Genomic DNA, 19,359 nt, shown 5'->3' with positions numbered 1-19,359 from the left:
GATCAGACTAGAGACCTAGAGCATTCAGAGGATGGATGGATCAGACTAGAGACCTAGAGCATTCAGAGGATGGATGGATCAGACTAGAGACCTAGAGCATTCAGAGGATGGATGGATCAGACTAGAGACCTAGAGCATTCAGAGGATGGATGGATCAGACAAGAGACCTAGAGCATTCAGAGGATGGATGGATCAAACTAGAGACCTAGAGCATTCAGAGGATGGATGGATCAGACTAGAGACCTAGAGCATTCAGAGGATGGATGGATCAAACTAGAGCATTCAGAGGATGGATGGCTTTTCTAGCTAGATTGACAATAAGGGGGTTTCTGAGCAGTTTACACAACATAAGTGCTCGCCATCTAATTGCCAAAAAATGCAATTCTTGCAGAAATCTCCAAATGTAAAACGTTTTTGATACCAAATCACAGTATGAATTTTTCTCTTGTGTTCCTCAAGGTCTTGGTGTCTTAATGTGGTATTTTGGAGGCATTATTGATCATTTTTATCAATTCTCCAGTGGTAACAAATGGTATCAACCCAAAAATTACTGCAACAACTTATGATATATAGTAGAGCCTGGGAATGGCCATCATATACTTCTATCATACTGTTCTACACTCGTACACTTTCACAATTTATTTTAATTAGTTAATTAATTTATTAATTAATTTCTATTTTTGATTTATGACTAGAATAACTTGAAACACAGAGCTGAGCATCTCAAATTAATCTTCAGGTTCCCAGCTTTCAGATGATGTACACCACTTCTATGTTGCATCTACTGTTGACCTGCTATCTCCCCCTGAATATCCCCTGTCCCTCACCCCTACCCCTCTAAAAAAGAGGGTGGAACGGTAAGGGTTTAAACACTTGACATAATTCCCATTTATTTCCTATGTTATTGTTATTCCTTTCTCCTGTTTCCTTCAGTCATGGTCTGCCATCATCTTGATTGCAACTCTGATCACTGCAATTACAAAAAATAATAATAAAAGACCCAGTCTAAGACTCTACCTGCAGACAGAGCGTCAAAATCATCGTTCCTTGCTGGCAAGCTTAAGGATCTTCTCGCTGTAGACGGGAACCCATGTCTCTGCAAGCTTTAGTGAGGCCTCTGGGTGGAGAATGACAAAATCCTGGGAAATCTGTACAGATAGGTAAAATAAGGGAAATAATACATAAGAGAGTAGCAGGCTAACATGCATCCTCTTCCTCTACTGTCCTTGAGGCAAGGGAACTGCTCTACAATAGACAGAGCTAATCTTGCTCTGCTGTCCGAGGAAGGGATGTAAACAGAGTTCAAAATCTGATTTAGTGTTTAATAACACAATTCAGTGTAATTCAAAAGCTTAATGCTTATTCAGTGGTACTGATGAACATATTCATAGATCATTAATATATCTGATCCCCTGCATCAATGTTGATAATATTTTTTTTCCTCTGCCTTGAGCCTTACAATAGGTATGTTTAATCCTGCTAATATTGTTTATTGAGCAGATCAGCCTGTTCCATAGTTATTAGCTGTTGATTGATTCAGAACTTAAGCAAACCAGCCACTCTTCACCTCCACTGTACTGGGTGGAGGCAGAAATCTTAGAGACAGATATTTGAAAACATGGACATGGATTTACATGTAAAACGTAAACTGTGTGACAGACATAAGTGAGAACATTTTAATCTAATTAGCACCAACAAATCAAACCACAGTCAATGAAAAATCCAGCCACACTCTCACACTGTGACAGGTGACAACAATTACAGTCACTGCACAACTCACATACAACACAGGAGGGATGCATTTATTATCTTACCTTGGAATATATCAGAGCCTCAAGGTCCCAAGACATTAACGTCCCGGGAGACAGTACTGTCCATCAGTAACTGCAAAGGCAGACAATACAGCCTAACGTTATCTTACAGTTTAATTACAAATACATTTCTTTGTTAACAATTCACAGTCTGTTGCACAATAGTACAGGTTGGTGATGGAAACAGACGGAACCGGTGGCCGGAGGGGGGCGGAGTGGTGCCATGCTTAATTCACAAAACACCAGCGGCAGCGGCTCGCTGAAAGCACCACAATGTCAACGTTAACGTTAATTAAGCTCGATACTAGCCAGTGTGGTAACGTTATGCTCTAGTACCGGCGTTGAGACATAAACAAAGCACCAGTTTTACTGTCGCAAATATCTCAGAATGGTTAACTTAATGTTAATAACACCTCTAACCCCACCGCTCAACGGTTATCAAGTTGTTAACGCTAAGAATGGGTTAGCTAACGTTACCAACTAGCTAATCCAATAGTTATGTGGCGTTAAAATTTTGACGTTACCAGTAACGTTTACGTACATAGCTAAAGTAAAGTAGAAAGAGCTTGGTTAATTCAATGTCAACTTACCGCTGAACACGAGTAGAAAGCCCAACTTTAACAATATAACGTTAACGATATAGCGTTACATTTAAACACTAAAAAGTGCAAATTAACGTACCTTCAGCAGACGGTTCTCATCCATCCATCCATCCACAGCTCAGCCAATACAGGGGCGGTTCACGAACAAAGATGGCGGAGGGCTACGGCGGGAATAGTGACCCCAGGGGTGGGTCAAAACAAACCAGCCACCTGTGTATTGGGTCAGTGAGGTTTGCTATATAATATGCGAGTCATTATTCCTTCCGTATCAGAGAACAACCCAATTGAAACACCCAAATACCCTGAAACTGGGTTAGTAACTTGACCCCGTATTTTGTAGTGTATACAATCTCACTGTAAAGGCAGATCGTAGAGACATTTGAGTCGTTCACGATCTAATATCGTCATATCGCACACCTCCAGCGACAGCTAGCCTGCTAGGATTATTACAGTCCTGCGACAGCCACAGATACCAGATTTTCTTTCCTTTTTCTGTCAGAGTATTTGATTTATTGATTGCTAAACATTACCTACCCTAGCTTTAAGTGTACTGAAGAAATTGGCTTGAAATGTGACTTTCTCATGAGCATTTTTGAACTTTTTTTTTGTTTGTCCAGTATGTAGAAAAAGGGTCCCGTTGACAACTACCTCTCAGGTGATCTGACACTGATGTTTTTACTGTCCTGAGCATCAATTCAAAGTCTGGGGAAGCTGCTTGTGTTCTTATGTTCCCAGTTGCGGGATCTGCCCTCCTGAGGATCTGAGATTATGTTCAGCCTCTTGTCAGAAGTTTGCTTTTTAAAGGGACTGTTTGTAACTTTTTAAGCGTATAAATGTACCAGGTCGGGACACATGCGCGCTCGCATCTGCGCATTAGCGTGTGGCCGGAGTCTCTCCTCCTCTGCCTGCTTGCTTTCACTCACACAGGGCGGAGCTGTTAAAATACATTGGTACTAGGGCTGTTAGAGTTATCGCAATAATAACACCAACGTCGGGCCCGGCCGCTATTCTTTCGTAGTTTGTAGTGGGCTCAGTTTTAAAGCTAAAGATACGCTCCAAACTTAGCCCAAATTTTGTTGAGGAAAAACTGGCATTGCCTTTTTCAAAGGTCCCTTGACCTCTGACCTTAAGATATGTGAATGTAAATGGGTTCTATGGGTACCCACGAGTCTCCCCTTTACAGACATACCCACTTTATGATAATCACATGCAGTTTGGGGCAAGTCATAGTCAAGTCAGCACACTGACACACTGACAGCTGTTGTTGCCTGTTGGGCTGCAGTTTGACATGTTATGATTTGAGCATATCTTTTATGCTAAATGCAGTACCTGTGAGGGTTTCTGGACAATATCTGTCAGTTTTTTGTGTTGTTAATTGATTTCCAATAATACATATATACATAGATTTGCATAAAGCAGCATATTTGCCCAATCCCATGTTGATAAGAGTATTAAATACGTGACAAATCCACAACCACACAATGGGGATGGTTGTCACAAGTGCAAAAGATGTATTTTTGGCAGTCCCTATCTTTTGAACAGAATAAGCTCAAGGAGAGTAAGGTTGCTCCTTTGCTACTTGACACTTTAGGCTTCCATTACACTTTGAAAAGGAATCTTTTAAGGATACAGTTTCTGATAGATTAAAATTAAAGTAAAAAAGTGTGATGACCAACCCCGTTCTCCCCTATATGAACAAATCTATGACTTTGAATAAATATGACTTTGCCTAGCAAAATAAGAAACCCCCTTCTCTTTGATTCTGAGGAACTGATGCTGATATACAGTATCTGGCACTCTTATCGCTGCTGTATACATGTTTATTTCTGCATGAATATGTGCGTGCATGAATGCAAGTGCCCTCAGGAAATGGTTTAGATAAGTGGAATGTCAACTTCCTCAGAATACTATACTTCTATGTTTGCAAATAGTCAGAAACACACACAGAAAGAAAGAAATGATGGTGAGAGACAGAAAGACAAACTGCCTCTATCACTCTGGAATTTTCTTATTCAATTGTTTCTCAGAATGTTGTCTTGTTTAGGTTGAATACGAGTCCACAAATGTGTGTGTGTGTGTGTGTGTGTGTGTGTAGGCAGCTGACCCTGGTGTGAACAGGGCCACTGTGTGAGACCACAGAGAGACCATTCTTCAGTGCGACACAAACACTCTCACTCACACACTACGCGCTCACAGCCACCCTCTCCCCTCCTCGCTCTCACTCTTAACTCGTCACACACACAATCACACATGCAGAGGGTGCAAGAGAGTCACTTGCCGTCGTTCTCTCGTTCCACTACACTCACACTGACACACACCGCTCTAGCATAGTCTCACTCTTTCTGTTTGTCCCCAACACACACAGTGACACAGTGACTGTGTGCCACCACATAATGAGCCTTATTTCACCATGCTGACTGTGATTCACTGGTTCGGTCAGGAGACTGGAATGTCAAGATCCATCTCTTCAAAATAATTTACACTTAAAAACACAAGTTCATGAGTAAAGCTAAAAAAAGAGCTAATGTGTGTAGATGTGTTGCCATGTGAGGTGAAATATGACAAATATTTTTCTAGTAACATATTTTTGCTGTCAAATGTGTGACTTTAACGAGAGCAGTTAAAGTAAGAGAGACTATAAAGTAAGTTCCAAGTGGTGTTCGACACTAAATTGTGAACCTAAATGTGTTCCTGGACAGTTTACGTCACCTCAGTTAGGTTTCATTATGTAAGAAACACTAATGTATTATGAATTTTGACAGCAAAGGAGCACACATCAGTCGAGGTTGGTGGAACATGATGATGGTGATGGCTTATGTTTAGGGTTACATGGTACTATCACCTTATGTGCTGATATTCTTAAAGCTAGAGTTGGTAATCTTATTCAAAAACAGTTTTGTTATATTTGTTTACATTCTCATTACATTCCAACAGCAATCAATAAATCAAATGCTCTGACAAAAAAAAGAAAGAAATCCGGTATTTGTGGCTGTTTCAAGACTGTAATAAGCCCGTCCAATCATTTCATTCGGCCCAAATGAAATGATTGGACGGGCTGCCTGCCTGTCTACCTACCTCCCTGACTTTTGGAGCTAGTGCTGCTAACGTTAGCTTGTTTCATTGGAAAAGAGTTGGCAACACTGGGCTGGCTTTGGATAATGTTGAAGATGTAGTGTACTCTTGCTAGTTTCCCAATATTACCAACCCTAGCTTTAAGTTACACAGCAGAACACAAAATGCTAGTGACTTTAGCTAGCTCATCTTAGCAACTACAAAAATCCCACTTTCAAGACCAAACTGTAGTAGAACTTTGTCACCCACTATAACACAGCACAAGTCAGTTAGTTATGGATACAAAAAAAAAATGTGTATGTCATGGAGGTTGTGGCAATTTTACTTGAATTGGCAGGACAATTAGCTTATTCAGCTAACGGTACTGGTGCACTGGTGATGATGAGCATTGGGTCAATCAATGTTTCCAACAAATTTGTCATGCAGAAACATAGCTGTTATTAGGGACAGTTGTTGAGGTAAGTAGCCAGCACTAAGGCTGCTCTAACACATGGTGTAGACTAATTACTGGAGAACCTGCTGTTGAGTTTGGAACAGCATCTTTATTCAGTCAAGCCCCGCTTCCACCTGTATGAAGTCTGGAGAAGCCTGGCACACACTTAGCTCACATGCCAACCTCCACACTGTCAAGCCTGCACCAGGACATTACAGAGATACGGGAGACAACAGGTGCTGTTATATTTAGCCAGAAGAAACTTTTTGCTACATTGCACTTTCTCGTCATGTTCTCTGGTTTCTGTGCTGTCCTGGCAAAAATAAAACTGTCAGCCAGTCATTCTTTTTTTAAATGTGGTTACAATTGGTCATTTTCACAGCAGCCATTTTGGCATTAATAACATTAATTATGGCGCTGTTCCATTTAGGTGGGCCGGGGCCCTGGTATTGTGCATGCTGGCTTACTGGGGCCATGATACACTAAATCAGGGATTCTCAACCTTTTGTAACTCGAGGCCCACTTCCGATTGTTGAAAAAATTACCGAGGACCACCTTCCCAAATAAATGACAAACTGGGCTATAAAATATGTGTTATGCCACTGTCAGGTGTAATGACCCATATAGATATTCAGCGTACCCTCAACCCATCACGGCCTGCCATTATGAATCCAAAGTATTCAGGGTCATATTTCCTCACCACACACTTTAACTGATTTCAAAAAATTGCTTGAATTTGTGTCACTGCATCTGTGACATATATGTCTGTAAAGATGAGACTCGTGGGTACCCATAGACCTAATTTCATTCACATATCTTGAGGTCAGATGTCAAGGAACCCCTTTGAAAATGGCCATGACAGTTTTTCCTCACCAGAATTTGGCATAAGTTTGGAGCGTTATTTAACCTCCTTACCGACAATATAGCATGACATGGTTGGTACCGATGGATTCATTAGGTTTTTATAGTTTCATATGATGCCAGTATCTTCACTCTAGCTTTAAAAGTGAGCCCGCTATAACCTCTGAAATACAGAATAGCGGTTAGTCTAACCATTTGGCAGTACCTTTGCGGCCCACTAGGTAGCTCTCAGAGGCCCACCAGTGGGCCCCGGCCCAGTGGTTGAGAATAGCTGCACTAAATAAAACGGAACCGTAATTTATTTGACCAATTACACCTGTGTTTACCTGCAATGACATGTCAAAATGGCTGCTGTGAAAAGGGGACTCAGAGCTGGATTTGACCCAATAGACCTTTGTCATAGCAGGAAAAGCACAGGTGTAATTACACCAACGAGTGAACCAGAATGATCGATATGCCCTCTTTCACAGCAGCCATTTTGACATGTCATTACAGGGTAAACACAGGTGTAATCCAGACCATTAATTATGGCCCTGTTCCATTTAGGTGGGCCTAGGCCTTTGTATCGTGCATGCAGACTCACTGGAATGGCTGTGACATTGTAAATAGATATGGGACCATCATTTATTTTATCAATTACCTGTGTTCTCCCTGCTATGACATGTCAAAATGTCTGCTGTGAAAAGGGCCTATGGTCCTGAAAGTGTGACACATAACTTGAATCCAGCAATAATTCATATTATTAATTACTCCTGTTCTATCACATGGCAAAATGTAATCTGTAAAAGCTCTATTACAGCTTAAAGCTACCTTTACTGGGTGAACCTTGATGTTTCCAAAATATATGTTGAAAAAGTTCAAGGATATGATAAAATAACAGAAAATAACCTGCCTCCAAACGAGATGAAAACTCGTAATACAAAAAGTAATATGTAGAAAAATGAGGGCTGTCAAAGTTAACATGATAATAACGTGTTAACACAAATTAGTTTTAAAGCCACTAATGTCTTTAACACATTAACGCAACTTGCAATTTTTAGGTTGTACCGGCTCAGTTTTAAAGCTAGAGTAAAGATGTCATACTAGCTTGTCGTGAAAGAGGCTAAATAACACTCCACACTTAGGCTACATTTTGGCAAGGAAATATTGGCATGACTATTTTCAAAGGGGCCCCTTGACCTCTGACCTCCAGATATGTGAATGTAAATGGGTTCTATGGGTACCCACGAGTCTCCCCTTTACAGACATGCCCACTTTATGATAATCACATGCAGTTTGGGGCAAGTCATAGTCAAGTCAGCACACTGACACACTGACAGCTGTTGTTGCCTGTTGGGCTGCAGTTTGACCTGTTATGATTTGAGCATATTGTTTTATGCTAAATGCAGTACCTGTGAGGGTTTCTGGACAATATTTGTCATTGTTTTGTGTTGTTAATTGATTTCCAGGAATAAATATATACATACATACATATAAGATAAGAATATTAAATACTTGACAAATCTCCCTTTCAGATAGTTAACTTTAGCACTATATAATCATTTATTCTCACTTACTTCTGTTATGTATTTACTTCCTACTCAGTTTCAAAATGTATTTGTAATTAGTGATTAGTGATGACTGACTGGGACTGGCTTCTCTTGAAATAACGTGAGGACTGTGAACTTCTCCCCACACAAACACGCAAGAACACGGACACGCAGAGAAACACGTGGAGAGATTGTGTAATGTTTGTTTCATTTTTTTTCAGTCAGCTGCATATGGACTGTATAACCAGGCTGTTGTTAGGGAAGCTAAAGTTCCTCCTCATCGTTTTTTTCTAGGGTTTACTGGATGTCAAGTTATCTGAGTGCTTTAAGAAAAAAAGAAAAAAAAACACTTTCCAGGAGCAAAACTCAGGAGTGTCAAGTGAAACCAAGTTAATGCAACCAGAGACAGGATGATGTACATTTCACAATTAAACATTCAAATGAAATAAATAAATAAGTATGTAAATAAATAAATAAATAAATAAGTAAATACATAAATAAATAAATAAATAAATAAATGGTGTATGTGCACAAAGGAAGTGCAACTTCCAAAAGGCTCGAGCAACTTCCAAACACACCTGATAAAATGTGTGACTTTCTATTATATTTCTGATAATTTCGGTTTAATCTCGTCTCTTCATTCATTTACAAATTAAAAATGCAAATCTACAAGGCTTCACGGGTCCGCTGGTAACGGCCATTATTTTGAAAGGTCTAACCGGACGTGGTGTGTGTGTTATTACCTACTAGCTTGATGCTACCAGCTGAAGTTGAGAATGAACCCGAGCAGAGCAGAGAGAGAGAGAGGAGACCCGTTAGTTAGTTAGTTAGTTAGTTAGTCTGTTAGTCTGCAGAGGACAAACTGTGTCCGTCCATGTCTTGTCCACTAATATCAGCCCGCTGACTAACTTACTGACAGCAATGTCGAGAGAAAACACCACTCGGAGTCTGGACAGCATCGACCTGGCTGCTCTCAGAGTAAGTTTAACAGTTTAACAGAGCTGCTTTCTAATGAAGTGCTGGAGGAGCTGCTGTAGCCTCAACTCTGCAGGAGGATGTGCTGCTGCTGGAAACTTAACGCCAGTTTACAGCAACAACTCAACTTGTTGTTAGTTTCCTCTCGTCTAACCGTCGACTCTCTTCTGTACTGTTAAAGAACCGTTATAACCGCGTCCTAACTCAGTGTTACTGTGTAGAGAGCCTTATAACCCTAACTCTGGTCTGTCTGCTCTGAGTCTGTCTGTGTGGTGGAGCTCTACCAGCTCCACGGTTTACACTCTCAGGGTTCTCCTCTGGCTGCCTGCTGAACAGTTGACATGCAACAAGTCAAAGCCAACTCAACCTAACTTTGTGTTGGCAAGTTTACAGACAGAAAAACTAAATCAGTGCATTATAGTTAATGCCACATCATTGTTTGAGCCCAGTGCACATCATTCTCATACTTAATGGCTAGTGTTTTTATGCTAGTTTATGGAAAATGTCTCCTTTCATTTGTCATTAGTACAACATTTCTGTAATACTCCTATAATATTCGTATCCCCATGGGGAATGACAGTGTGCCTGTATGACTCCAGTCTGTTTGTTGTCATGTAATGTGATCTGATATATCTTTAGGTGATAATATGGTTATAGTCAGCAGGGCTGGGACGATACACACTATCCCGATACTTTGGTGTCGACTGTACTACAAGTATTGCGATTCAATATTATGATTTATTGTGATTTTTGTTAACTTTTTTAACACTAGACCATGGGAAAAAGTTCAGTCATACACTTCTGGGGACTTTTAATTTGAAAAATATCTACATGAATACATTGAAATGTTTGATTTTCAGTATGTATGTAGTCAGAGATGTCCTGAAGTTAAATATATCAGTCATTTTCAGGCATTAGTTATTCATTTTTTTAACCCATAAATCAAAGAATAAAGACATTTCCCTCACAAATTAGTGGTATTTACTTTTAAATTATAAGGGACATGTAATGTTTTATACTTCTGGTGAATATAATCCAATCATTCTTATTTCCATATATATATTTTGTATATATTCAGTTCCCTTTGTTAACACCTTATTTTGAAAACCAGACGTAGTCCCACGTGTATACTTCCTCTAACTTCGTCAAGTCCGCCTCTAGCTTTCCCGTCAGCTCCGTTCTCTTTATCCATCCATGGTCAGCTCCATTGGGGCCGTTTGAATGCATTCAACATAAATGTCAGTATATGGGTGCTCTACAGTTGTAGCGCCGCCTCATTTGACCACTGAGATGAGAGTGGCGGCTGGCTTGACCGCACGTTACCGCAATACGATAACGTTTCCTGTCCGTGACAGAGTTAGCATGCAGCTTTAGCCGTGATGTCTAGCTCTGCTTTTCCTGCAATGTTTGAAACCCAAAGTGTTTCCATCCTTTACTGGATGTGTAGTGTTTACCATGCTGGATTTAACATGTGAGGGTGCAGGTCGTGTCCCCGTGGACCCTCTGCCGTTTTCTACCCTCCGGCAGCGGCCGGCTGCTGTTTGTTTTGGTTGACGGATACGGAACGGATATGACGTCAGACGTTACTCAGACTACAACAATAAAAGCGGTAACTTCCTTCTACCTCCGTATAGACTCAAATTAAGCAAATATATCGATTCTGGCATTAAAAAACTATTTTCAAAATTGTAAAAAAAAAACTAAAAAACGCGGTACATAGGTGAATCGATTTTTTCCCGCCCCTAATAGACAGTGAAGCCAAGACCATTTTCAAGCCGTATTTTCATTCCTTGTAGCTCACAATGTTATCCACATTTGCAATTCCACTTCCTTAGTCTCCATCCCAGTATAGCACTGCATTGTTCTTCTCCATTTGCCCATAGTACTGAGTATGTAAAGCTGCTGTTTATCATAGTTTTGTTTGACATGAACCTGTTGCATTATGACTTCGCAGAAATGTACCATTTTCTATACCGTTAGTTCACGGTTATAGTATAGTATAGTTATAATCACCTGTTGTGCTGTCTGTCAGCTTTGTTCTCTTTATTTGACTCAGCTCTCCCCGTTCCCCGTTCCTCTTTCCTTTATCTTGACTACTTTTTATTTTCTTTCTAGGATCCAGCAGGTATCTTTGAGTTGGTGGAGGTGGTTGGCAATGGAACCTACGGTCAGGTGTACAAGGTGAGCACTCCCATGATGCTTTTCTGTCCATCTTATCCACTTTAATAGAGTGCCACATGAATGAGTCCTAAAACCCGGAAATTAGTTCGCATTTTAGCACTTCCGGTTCCCTCGTCTGGAAGTCAATGGGTTCGTTGTGTATACTCAGGCTCATGTGACCGTGGTGTAGTTTGTTTTTTTAACGTTCTTTATAGCCTAACATTAGCTTTTTACTTCTGGCGATTGCATTTACATTTCAAAAATCATACAAGTAGTGTTCATTTGTGAATATTATCTTGCTGAACAAAATGTGAAAGTATCATAAACGTGTGTTTGCAACAAAGCTTATTTTCTGCAATAATCCAAAACCCAATTGAAAAATCCCATTGGCTTTTTGTGGAGGGACCAGGGCGATGCTAACTTCCTGGTTGGCCTACAAAATGAGTCATCCCTGGAGCTCTCTATAGGTGTTTGCTGCACGCATGGAAGAACATAAACACTGCTGCAAACTGTCATATCAGAATGACAGTTTGCAGCAGTGTTGTATGTATTGTCAGGTTTTCATTAAATATTGTTTACATGGAAGTAAGGTAGATCATAAAAATTGCTTGTCTTAGTTAAAAAACATCCCACAAGCTGCACACCGTAAGCCTCCAGCAGCCTTGACACATGCAGACACACAGATTATTACAGTGTCTAACACGTCACTTCTGGTAAAACGTACTATAGCTGTTCCAGTTAGTTAGGAGGAAAAACTGACTGAAATATCCTGTTAGCTCTTACAAACAGAAGACACACACACACACACACACGCACACACACACACAAACAGCAGCATCTGCAGCATCTTTTAAAGGCCCTGGGTGGGGCTCACTTCCTTATCGCAATATTTGTTTGTGTATGAGTGGTTTGTGGTTACAGGAGGTGTTTAGTCTTATTTAGGTCTATGCAGATGGTTGTGCCCTAAGTGCAAATCATGTTTATGTGCTTCTGCAATACCACAAACTGTGTGTTACTATACCTATGTGGAACACTTTCAGTTTTGAGTATTAAAAAATGAGATCCTTCCATGATGATTGTGCAACAGAGCCTTTGTAAGTGGTCGATTTTAGGTGTGTGTTACAGTTTGAGTCAGGTCAAAAGACTACAATTGTTTGTACTATAATCAGTGATTTAAAACCTCATTAATGCTGGGCTGCCTTAGTTAGATATATACCCCCCCCCGCCCCCCCCCCCGCCATATGGCAAAGAACAGACAAATAGACCTGTTTTTAAAGAAGATGATGTCCAACAGCTTTAATCCAAAATTGACTATGCTAGAGGGATGAAGTTGCATAAGGAGGAATGTTATTTTTCCTGCATCACTAGACATGTAGGCGCTAATTCAGCTCAGGTTCAGCAAGGTCACTTTTAGACACACATTGCTTTGTGGCTAATTAGTGTTGCACAAATATATTAATATCAACAATAACTACTTTTGGAAAAAGTGACTTTTGGGGGGTTCTCCAAAATATATGTGTTATATCGCTTAAAGGGTACGAGTATGAGTTAAGGTAGAGGTTAAAAGTTTAGTGTTTAAGAATGAATGAATGAGGTCCGTGGATGGTCCTCACAAGTGTGTGTGAGTGTGCACGAGACAGAAGGTGGGTGTGTGCCTCGATTGCTGCTTGATTTCCTGAAAGAGGAAATGTTGCAAGAGATGCACAGGACAGTCAGGCCTGTGTTGGCCTTTGCACATGGTGCTTTTATGCAAAGGTAAAACATCACAAATTTCAGCCAATGCCTCAAGTTCATTAATGCTTTAACAAGGAGAAACCTCCTAATATGGATGAGGGGAACTTGTGGTAATGATTGTGATGTTTTTCATGTGAAGATCCCACAAACAAGACAATATTGACTACAGACAATTTGTAAAGGTGTTCTATCTGACAGCATTTTAGTTTTGTAAATTATTGAATAAAATGACAGACATGGAAATGGGAATTGCTACAATATAGACAATAATGATAGTGTGTAATGTACGGATGCTCATTTTGAACAATGTGTTTAACCGATAACCGACCCTCGTTAACCGATTATTAACCGTTAACCGACAAGATTTGTGCCTCGCACCAGCTGTAGTGTATGAACACAACAGACAACTTAGTCTCCAGTTCACCGTCCGTAGGTGTAGCAGTGTGTGTACAGTTTTTTTTTCGGTGAATAAATGCTACGAAACTACAACTCAGCGAGCTGGAGAGAGACCGGAGCCGACTTCCTGTATCCTGCAACTCCGGCTCCGCCTCTTAAGGTGGGCTGTTAAGGTGGACCAGCTTTTCTCCTTAAAGAGACGAGCCGCTCCTCTGAGCCGATCATTTTGAGTTAATTATTAATATTGGTTTTAACCGTTTTAACCGATAGCGTTAATCGGTTAAAATGCTTAATGTCGGTTAACAGTTAAACGGTTAGTTATGAACATCCCTAGTGTAATGCTAACAAGCAATCAATTGGACCTTAATGTGGACTATGCAGATCTGTTTCTGCATGTCCTCATACAGAAACGTTGTGTGTGTCTGTGTGAGTGTGTTTTTAGTCATTTTCATGGGAAAACAGAACAGGAATAGGGCCTTTAGAACAATGACTTATGCTACACACACACACACACACACACACAGACCAACACACGGCCTCTTAAGAAAACACTCAGTTGTGGATTGAGTGCAGGAGATGCTGACAAAGCATCTGGGCTTTTCCTCTGTTTATTTATTTGTGTGTTGCATTTTCATTACATTGCATTTTTGGCATTTAGTAATGTAACAAGAACAAGAAATCCAGCAACAGATGCTCAGATCTTAATTCTAAGCTTGAACCTCTGTATTACCATTACACACGTTAATGAGTGCAAGTTACAAAATAAGAGAGTACAACAGAGGAAAGTTAGCCACAATTCCCACGGTGTGTCACTATCACAGCATGATAACAGAATATGTATTTATTATGTACAGTATATAAGTGTTTAGTGAGACAAGAACTGGGCAGAGCAGGTCAACAAAACATTGACCTATACTGTGCCTGGATTGTGAAAAGACTACAAGTCCCAAATACAAAGCATTATGAGGAAAATCTGTCATGGCTTTATATTAGGGCCGTCAAAGTTAACATGATAATAACGCATCAACTCAAATTCGTTTTAACGCCACTACTTTCCTTAATGCATTAACGCATCTAGTGATTTTTAGGTTGTAGCGAGCATTGTAGCGGGTTTTAAAGGTAGAGTGAAGATACTTGCATCATATGAAACTACAAAACCTAAGGAATCCATCGGTACCAACCATGTCATACTAGCTTGTTGTGAAGGAGCCTAAATAATGCTCCAAACTTGCGCTAAATTTTGGCGAGGAAAAACTGTCATGGCCATTTTCAAAGGGGTCCCTTGACCTCTGACCTCCAGATCAGTGAATGTAAATGGGTTCTATGGGTACACACGAGTCTCCCCTTTACAGACATGCCCACTTTATGATAATCACATGCAGTTTGGGGCAAGTCATAGTCAAGTCAGCACACTGACACACTGACAGCTGTTGTTGCCTGTTGGGCTGCAGTTTGCCATGTTATGATTGGAGCATATTGTTTTATGCTAAATGCAGTACCTGTGAGGGTTTCTGGACAATATCTGTCATTGTTTTGTGTTGTTAATTGATTTCCTATAATGAATATATACATACATTTGCATAAAGCAGCATATTTGTCCACCTACATGTTGATTAAAGTATTAAATACTTGACAAATCTCCTTTTTAAGGTACATTTTGAACAGAAATAAAATATGCAATTAATTTGCGATTAATCACGATTAAATAGACAATCATACGATTAATCGTGATTACATTTTTTAATTGATTGACAGCCCTAATTTATATTTTAAAATATAGAGTCACATTGTGAATATATTGAGATGCTGAGACCACTGTCACCGTGTTTTTTGTTCTAAATGTAGAACACTACTAGTGTTATTTATTTGTTTCTTACTGTTGTGTAAATGCTGGCAACAGAAAGCAGGACCCAAATGCCAAAACAGAGAAATGTTTTTGTGAAAAGCAGTTTTACTAAGGTCTAAAATCCATTTTCCAGTGTTACAGTTAGCAACAGGCAGGGTCAGGTCAGGTCAGCCAAGTGGGGCAAACAAATCTGACGGGGCAGGTCAAAATATATAAACCACATAACTAGAAAATGAAAGGCAACAGGTAAGAAGGAATGGCTGGAACACCATGGCATCTTAGCTACATTGACCTTCTGGCAAATGTGTAGGAAAAAGCTGTCCTCTATGTGTTCTATGTTATGGAATTACAAACAAGTAGGCAGGTGATCTCTAGAAGAGCGAGACTAAGTAAGGACAGACGGCAGGGGAGCCATGACAGTATGTGGAAAATTCAAAAACACACACAGGGACTTTGTAAAGAGTGAGTTTAAGGATGAAGAGGCGGAGGAGGGAGCTGGAGCGAGATGTTTATCTGCACACAGCAATAATGTGCAGTGTGTTGTAGTCCCTGCTGTAAACCACACTGATCCACTGTCTGTTGTTTGGTAAAGTGGTTTGTAGTTCAGCTTAGGTTACGTTGCCAATTAGCTCTGCTCTAAATTGAAGCCTTACAGCTGACCTATGTCTAGAATCAGGAGCTGATTGTGGTGATTGCTAAATTTCACCATGACTCACGTTTTGACCCACTAATTGCTAGTTAGTAGTCAGATATCGTATCGACCAAAACCCCGGTGTCAGTGGGAACCGACACTGGGGGAGAGTTAGCCCCATTAGCCTCATTTTCATTTTAATTTGGCGGAACGGCCTCCTGGTCAGCAGACAGGATTTTCTGACAAGCAAAGACAGGCACAATTAGAAGTAGTAGAGAGTCAGATGGAGAGTAGAGAAGGCTGGAGAAAACAATCAGGCCTTTTCAGCCAAATTGCCTCAGGAACCGAAAAGTGAGGAACTCAAAGAATCTTCAGTGCACTTGTTGTTTGCGTTCCCACCACATCTTAAGAACTGAGATGATTAGGAATTAGCGCAATAACATATTAAAAAGCCACCCTGTAGGTTGAGACATAATTTTAGCACGAAAACAAGACAACACACAGTCGTCACTGTTGTATGAGAGTGAATAGATGTTGGGAAAGAGAAGTGCACATTTTGGAGAGGGCAGGGAGTGTTGAAAACGAAAGGCAAGACCCAAAGTGGAGAGGATATAGTAAGAGTTTTGTTCCGGTTATTTGTGTATCAGTAATGAAACTTGTGTTTGACCCGTCTGTGACATTCAGTGCAGCAAACTCCACCCGTGTAGTTTTTGGCAGGCTAGAAAGCAGTGGCATGGTAGCAGGGAGGTTTTGAGGACAAAAGAAGTAAAACTGGATCCAGGTTCCTGCAGTATAAATGCAGGTAAAGTTCCTTAAGGCTGGCCCACACTAAAAGATTTTTCAAATCTTAACAGATGTTGAAAATGTAAGAGAGCCCACACATAACGACATGTTACGATAAATGTAACAGTTTTGTTCCTATAGTTTGTAGAGAGCAACGATTTGGCCAAAACAGCACACCACACACGACCAGATTCCATTCATGAACAACAAGAGTCCTGTCTCTCAAAACCGGTAATTTTACGACATCTCTCGCGATCAAACGTGACTTTAGAGTAAACAAACATGGCGGACGACAGGCGAGAAGAATTAGCGATGTCAGTTTTTTGCAATACTTTTTACTGAAAATTCACAAAGGATGGATGGATGAAGTCATAGAGACACGTTAAATAAACGCTCGTGTTGTTGCCACTAATCAACAAGTTGGTCCTCCGTTTCTGAGTTCCATCTTACTACTACTTTATGCTTCATGTTTGCATTGAACTCAATTCTTCTTCTCTGTTACCGTTTGTCTTTTCCTTTGAACCTTTTCATCATACACTGATTTATGCTAAATTCTTCCCTTTTTGGCGTCATAAACACATGCACACACATAACTTGTGTCCAACTGATGCAGAACACACACATGCACATTAGTATTAAAGGATGTATTATGTGCAGTAGTAGTCACATGCTAGTGGTATGCCTGCAGCAGTTCTGTGGCCCCAGGACAGTCTGAGACTCTCTAGACTCTTTAGAAAAAGTGAGTAAACAACTTCACAGGAATGTATTTGGATTTTTGTTTTTGTTTTGCCATGAATTATTGATAGCTTTCTCTGCCTGTATTTAAAGAGGGCACATTCAGATGTATGTTTCTGTAGAACTAAACAGCAACGAGTGGCTTTTAGTTCCTGAACAGTGACACACAGTAGTCATTTCAGCTGTTCAACCTTTCAAATAAACATTGCTTTATTGGACATTCTTAGCACTGCATCAGCATGAGGTGCACACTCTGTATGCTCCTCTCACTCACCATCTAGTCATCACACACACACACACACACACACACACACACACACACACACACACACACACACACACACACACACACACACACAGGGCGTTTCCCTGTTTGCAGAAGGAACTTCCCTTCCCTGCAAGCCACTGCTGTAGTCATATACTGTATATGTGTGTGTGTGTGTGTGTGTGTTACAATGTGAAAATGTCATATCCACTAAATCTAAGCACTATGATGACTGCTGATGCAACACTGTGCTGCTCTGAGTAAAGCTGAAGTAGTGACTAGTTTCAGGACTAAACTGTCAGTAGCAGTCACTACAACTAGTTAAAATATAAACTGTAGACTGTGTAACTGACTTGCATGGTTAAATCATGTTTATAGCATATAGAAAAGAAATCAGAACATATCTTTAACACTCATTTGTTGGTAATGAGTTAGGAAGAGCTTTCTGAGTGGTTTTTAGTCAAGTTTGTGAAAGATCGTATTTGCCCTGGAGGGTTGCTACCTCGGTGACACCATGTTGAAACATCAGCCATAAAACAGCTGGCCGCAATACAATTCCCAGAGTGAATCACTTACACTTCCTCAAATCTTTCTGGTTTCAATAGCGTCACTTCCCCTTCTCTGACCCACATACCATCATTCCTATCTTACTCATATTAACTGCTCTGCTGACCAAAGTGTAAAAAATGTCCATGTGTAGATTTCAGACCAACTGCCGCTTACAGTTGCATACAAACCAACCCGTTCCCTTCTGTGACTACAGAGCAGCTGCTACACAGCCCAACCTTAGATAAAGTACACGCTTTCTTTGTGTTAAAATATAATCACTTTCTTCTTCATATTAAGATATGGAGAGCTCAGTTGTGCAAAGTATTACACATTAGGGCTGTCGCGGTGAAAGAATTTCCCCTGAATTGATAATGGCTCACCAGCACCATATGCGGTATTAATGCAATTTATTTATTTTTTTTTGCAAATTACTTAATTTATCCGGATTGTAGGGCTGTATAAATCAGCTTTATTATTAGGCTAGTATTAGGTATATTGTTAGAGATGTTCCAATGACATTTTTTCCTTTCCGATACTGATCCTGATACCTGAACTTGTGGTATCGGCCGATACAGAGTACCTATCCGATACCAGCGTGATTAAAAAATATATAGTTATTATTATAATTAGTATCATTTAACAGCTGTTCACTACTGACTATGTATGGATGTGATATGATTACTATCTTTGTTGTATGGCCTGTCTCAGGTTTGTAAAACATGAACAAATACATACAGAGAATGAATGCAATAGAACCTTCCTTTATTATTCAGTCTGTCAGTTACAAAGAACATAAATAAATGAAGCTAGGAATAAATAACAATTCCATATTCTCTTAGCGGTCTCCTCAGAGGACAGCCTGTGTGCTAATTTGTCCTGCAGAGTGCAATATTCACACACTTTACTGGAGTACTGCCTCCCCTTTAAACGGAAGCCTTACATACTCTTACATATCGCCGTTTTACTTGTTGGATTTT

The 19,359-nt window shown here is 40.2% G+C and overlaps 1 protein-coding gene across 2 annotated transcripts in view; it reads left to right on the top strand.

Annotated features, from left to right (window-relative positions):
• Positions 1–9,058: 9,058 nt before the first annotated feature.
• LOC141774910 (mitogen-activated protein kinase kinase kinase kinase 4) overlaps positions 9,059–19,359 on the top strand; it is a 101,477-nt gene continuing 91,176 nt past the window's right edge. The window contains exons 1-2 of one of the 2 annotated variants that reach the window (XM_074647718.1): positions 9,059–9,286; positions 11,399–11,464. In XM_074647718.1, coding sequence (XP_074503819.1) covers positions 9,230–9,286; positions 11,399–11,464 — 123 coding nt within the window. In that variant the 5' untranslated portion in view covers positions 9,059–9,229. The remainder of the gene's footprint in view (positions 9,287–11,398; positions 11,465–19,359) is intronic. The other variant, XM_074647719.1, reaches the window with a different exon arrangement.

Source organism: Sebastes fasciatus, chromosome 10 (genome assembly GCF_043250625.1).
Source record: "Sebastes fasciatus isolate fSebFas1 chromosome 10, fSebFas1.pri, whole genome shotgun sequence".
In the NCBI taxonomy this organism is placed as follows: Eukaryota; Metazoa; Chordata; class Actinopteri; order Perciformes; family Sebastidae; genus Sebastes; species Sebastes fasciatus.
This window is presented reverse-complemented; position numbering and strand designations above follow the sequence as displayed.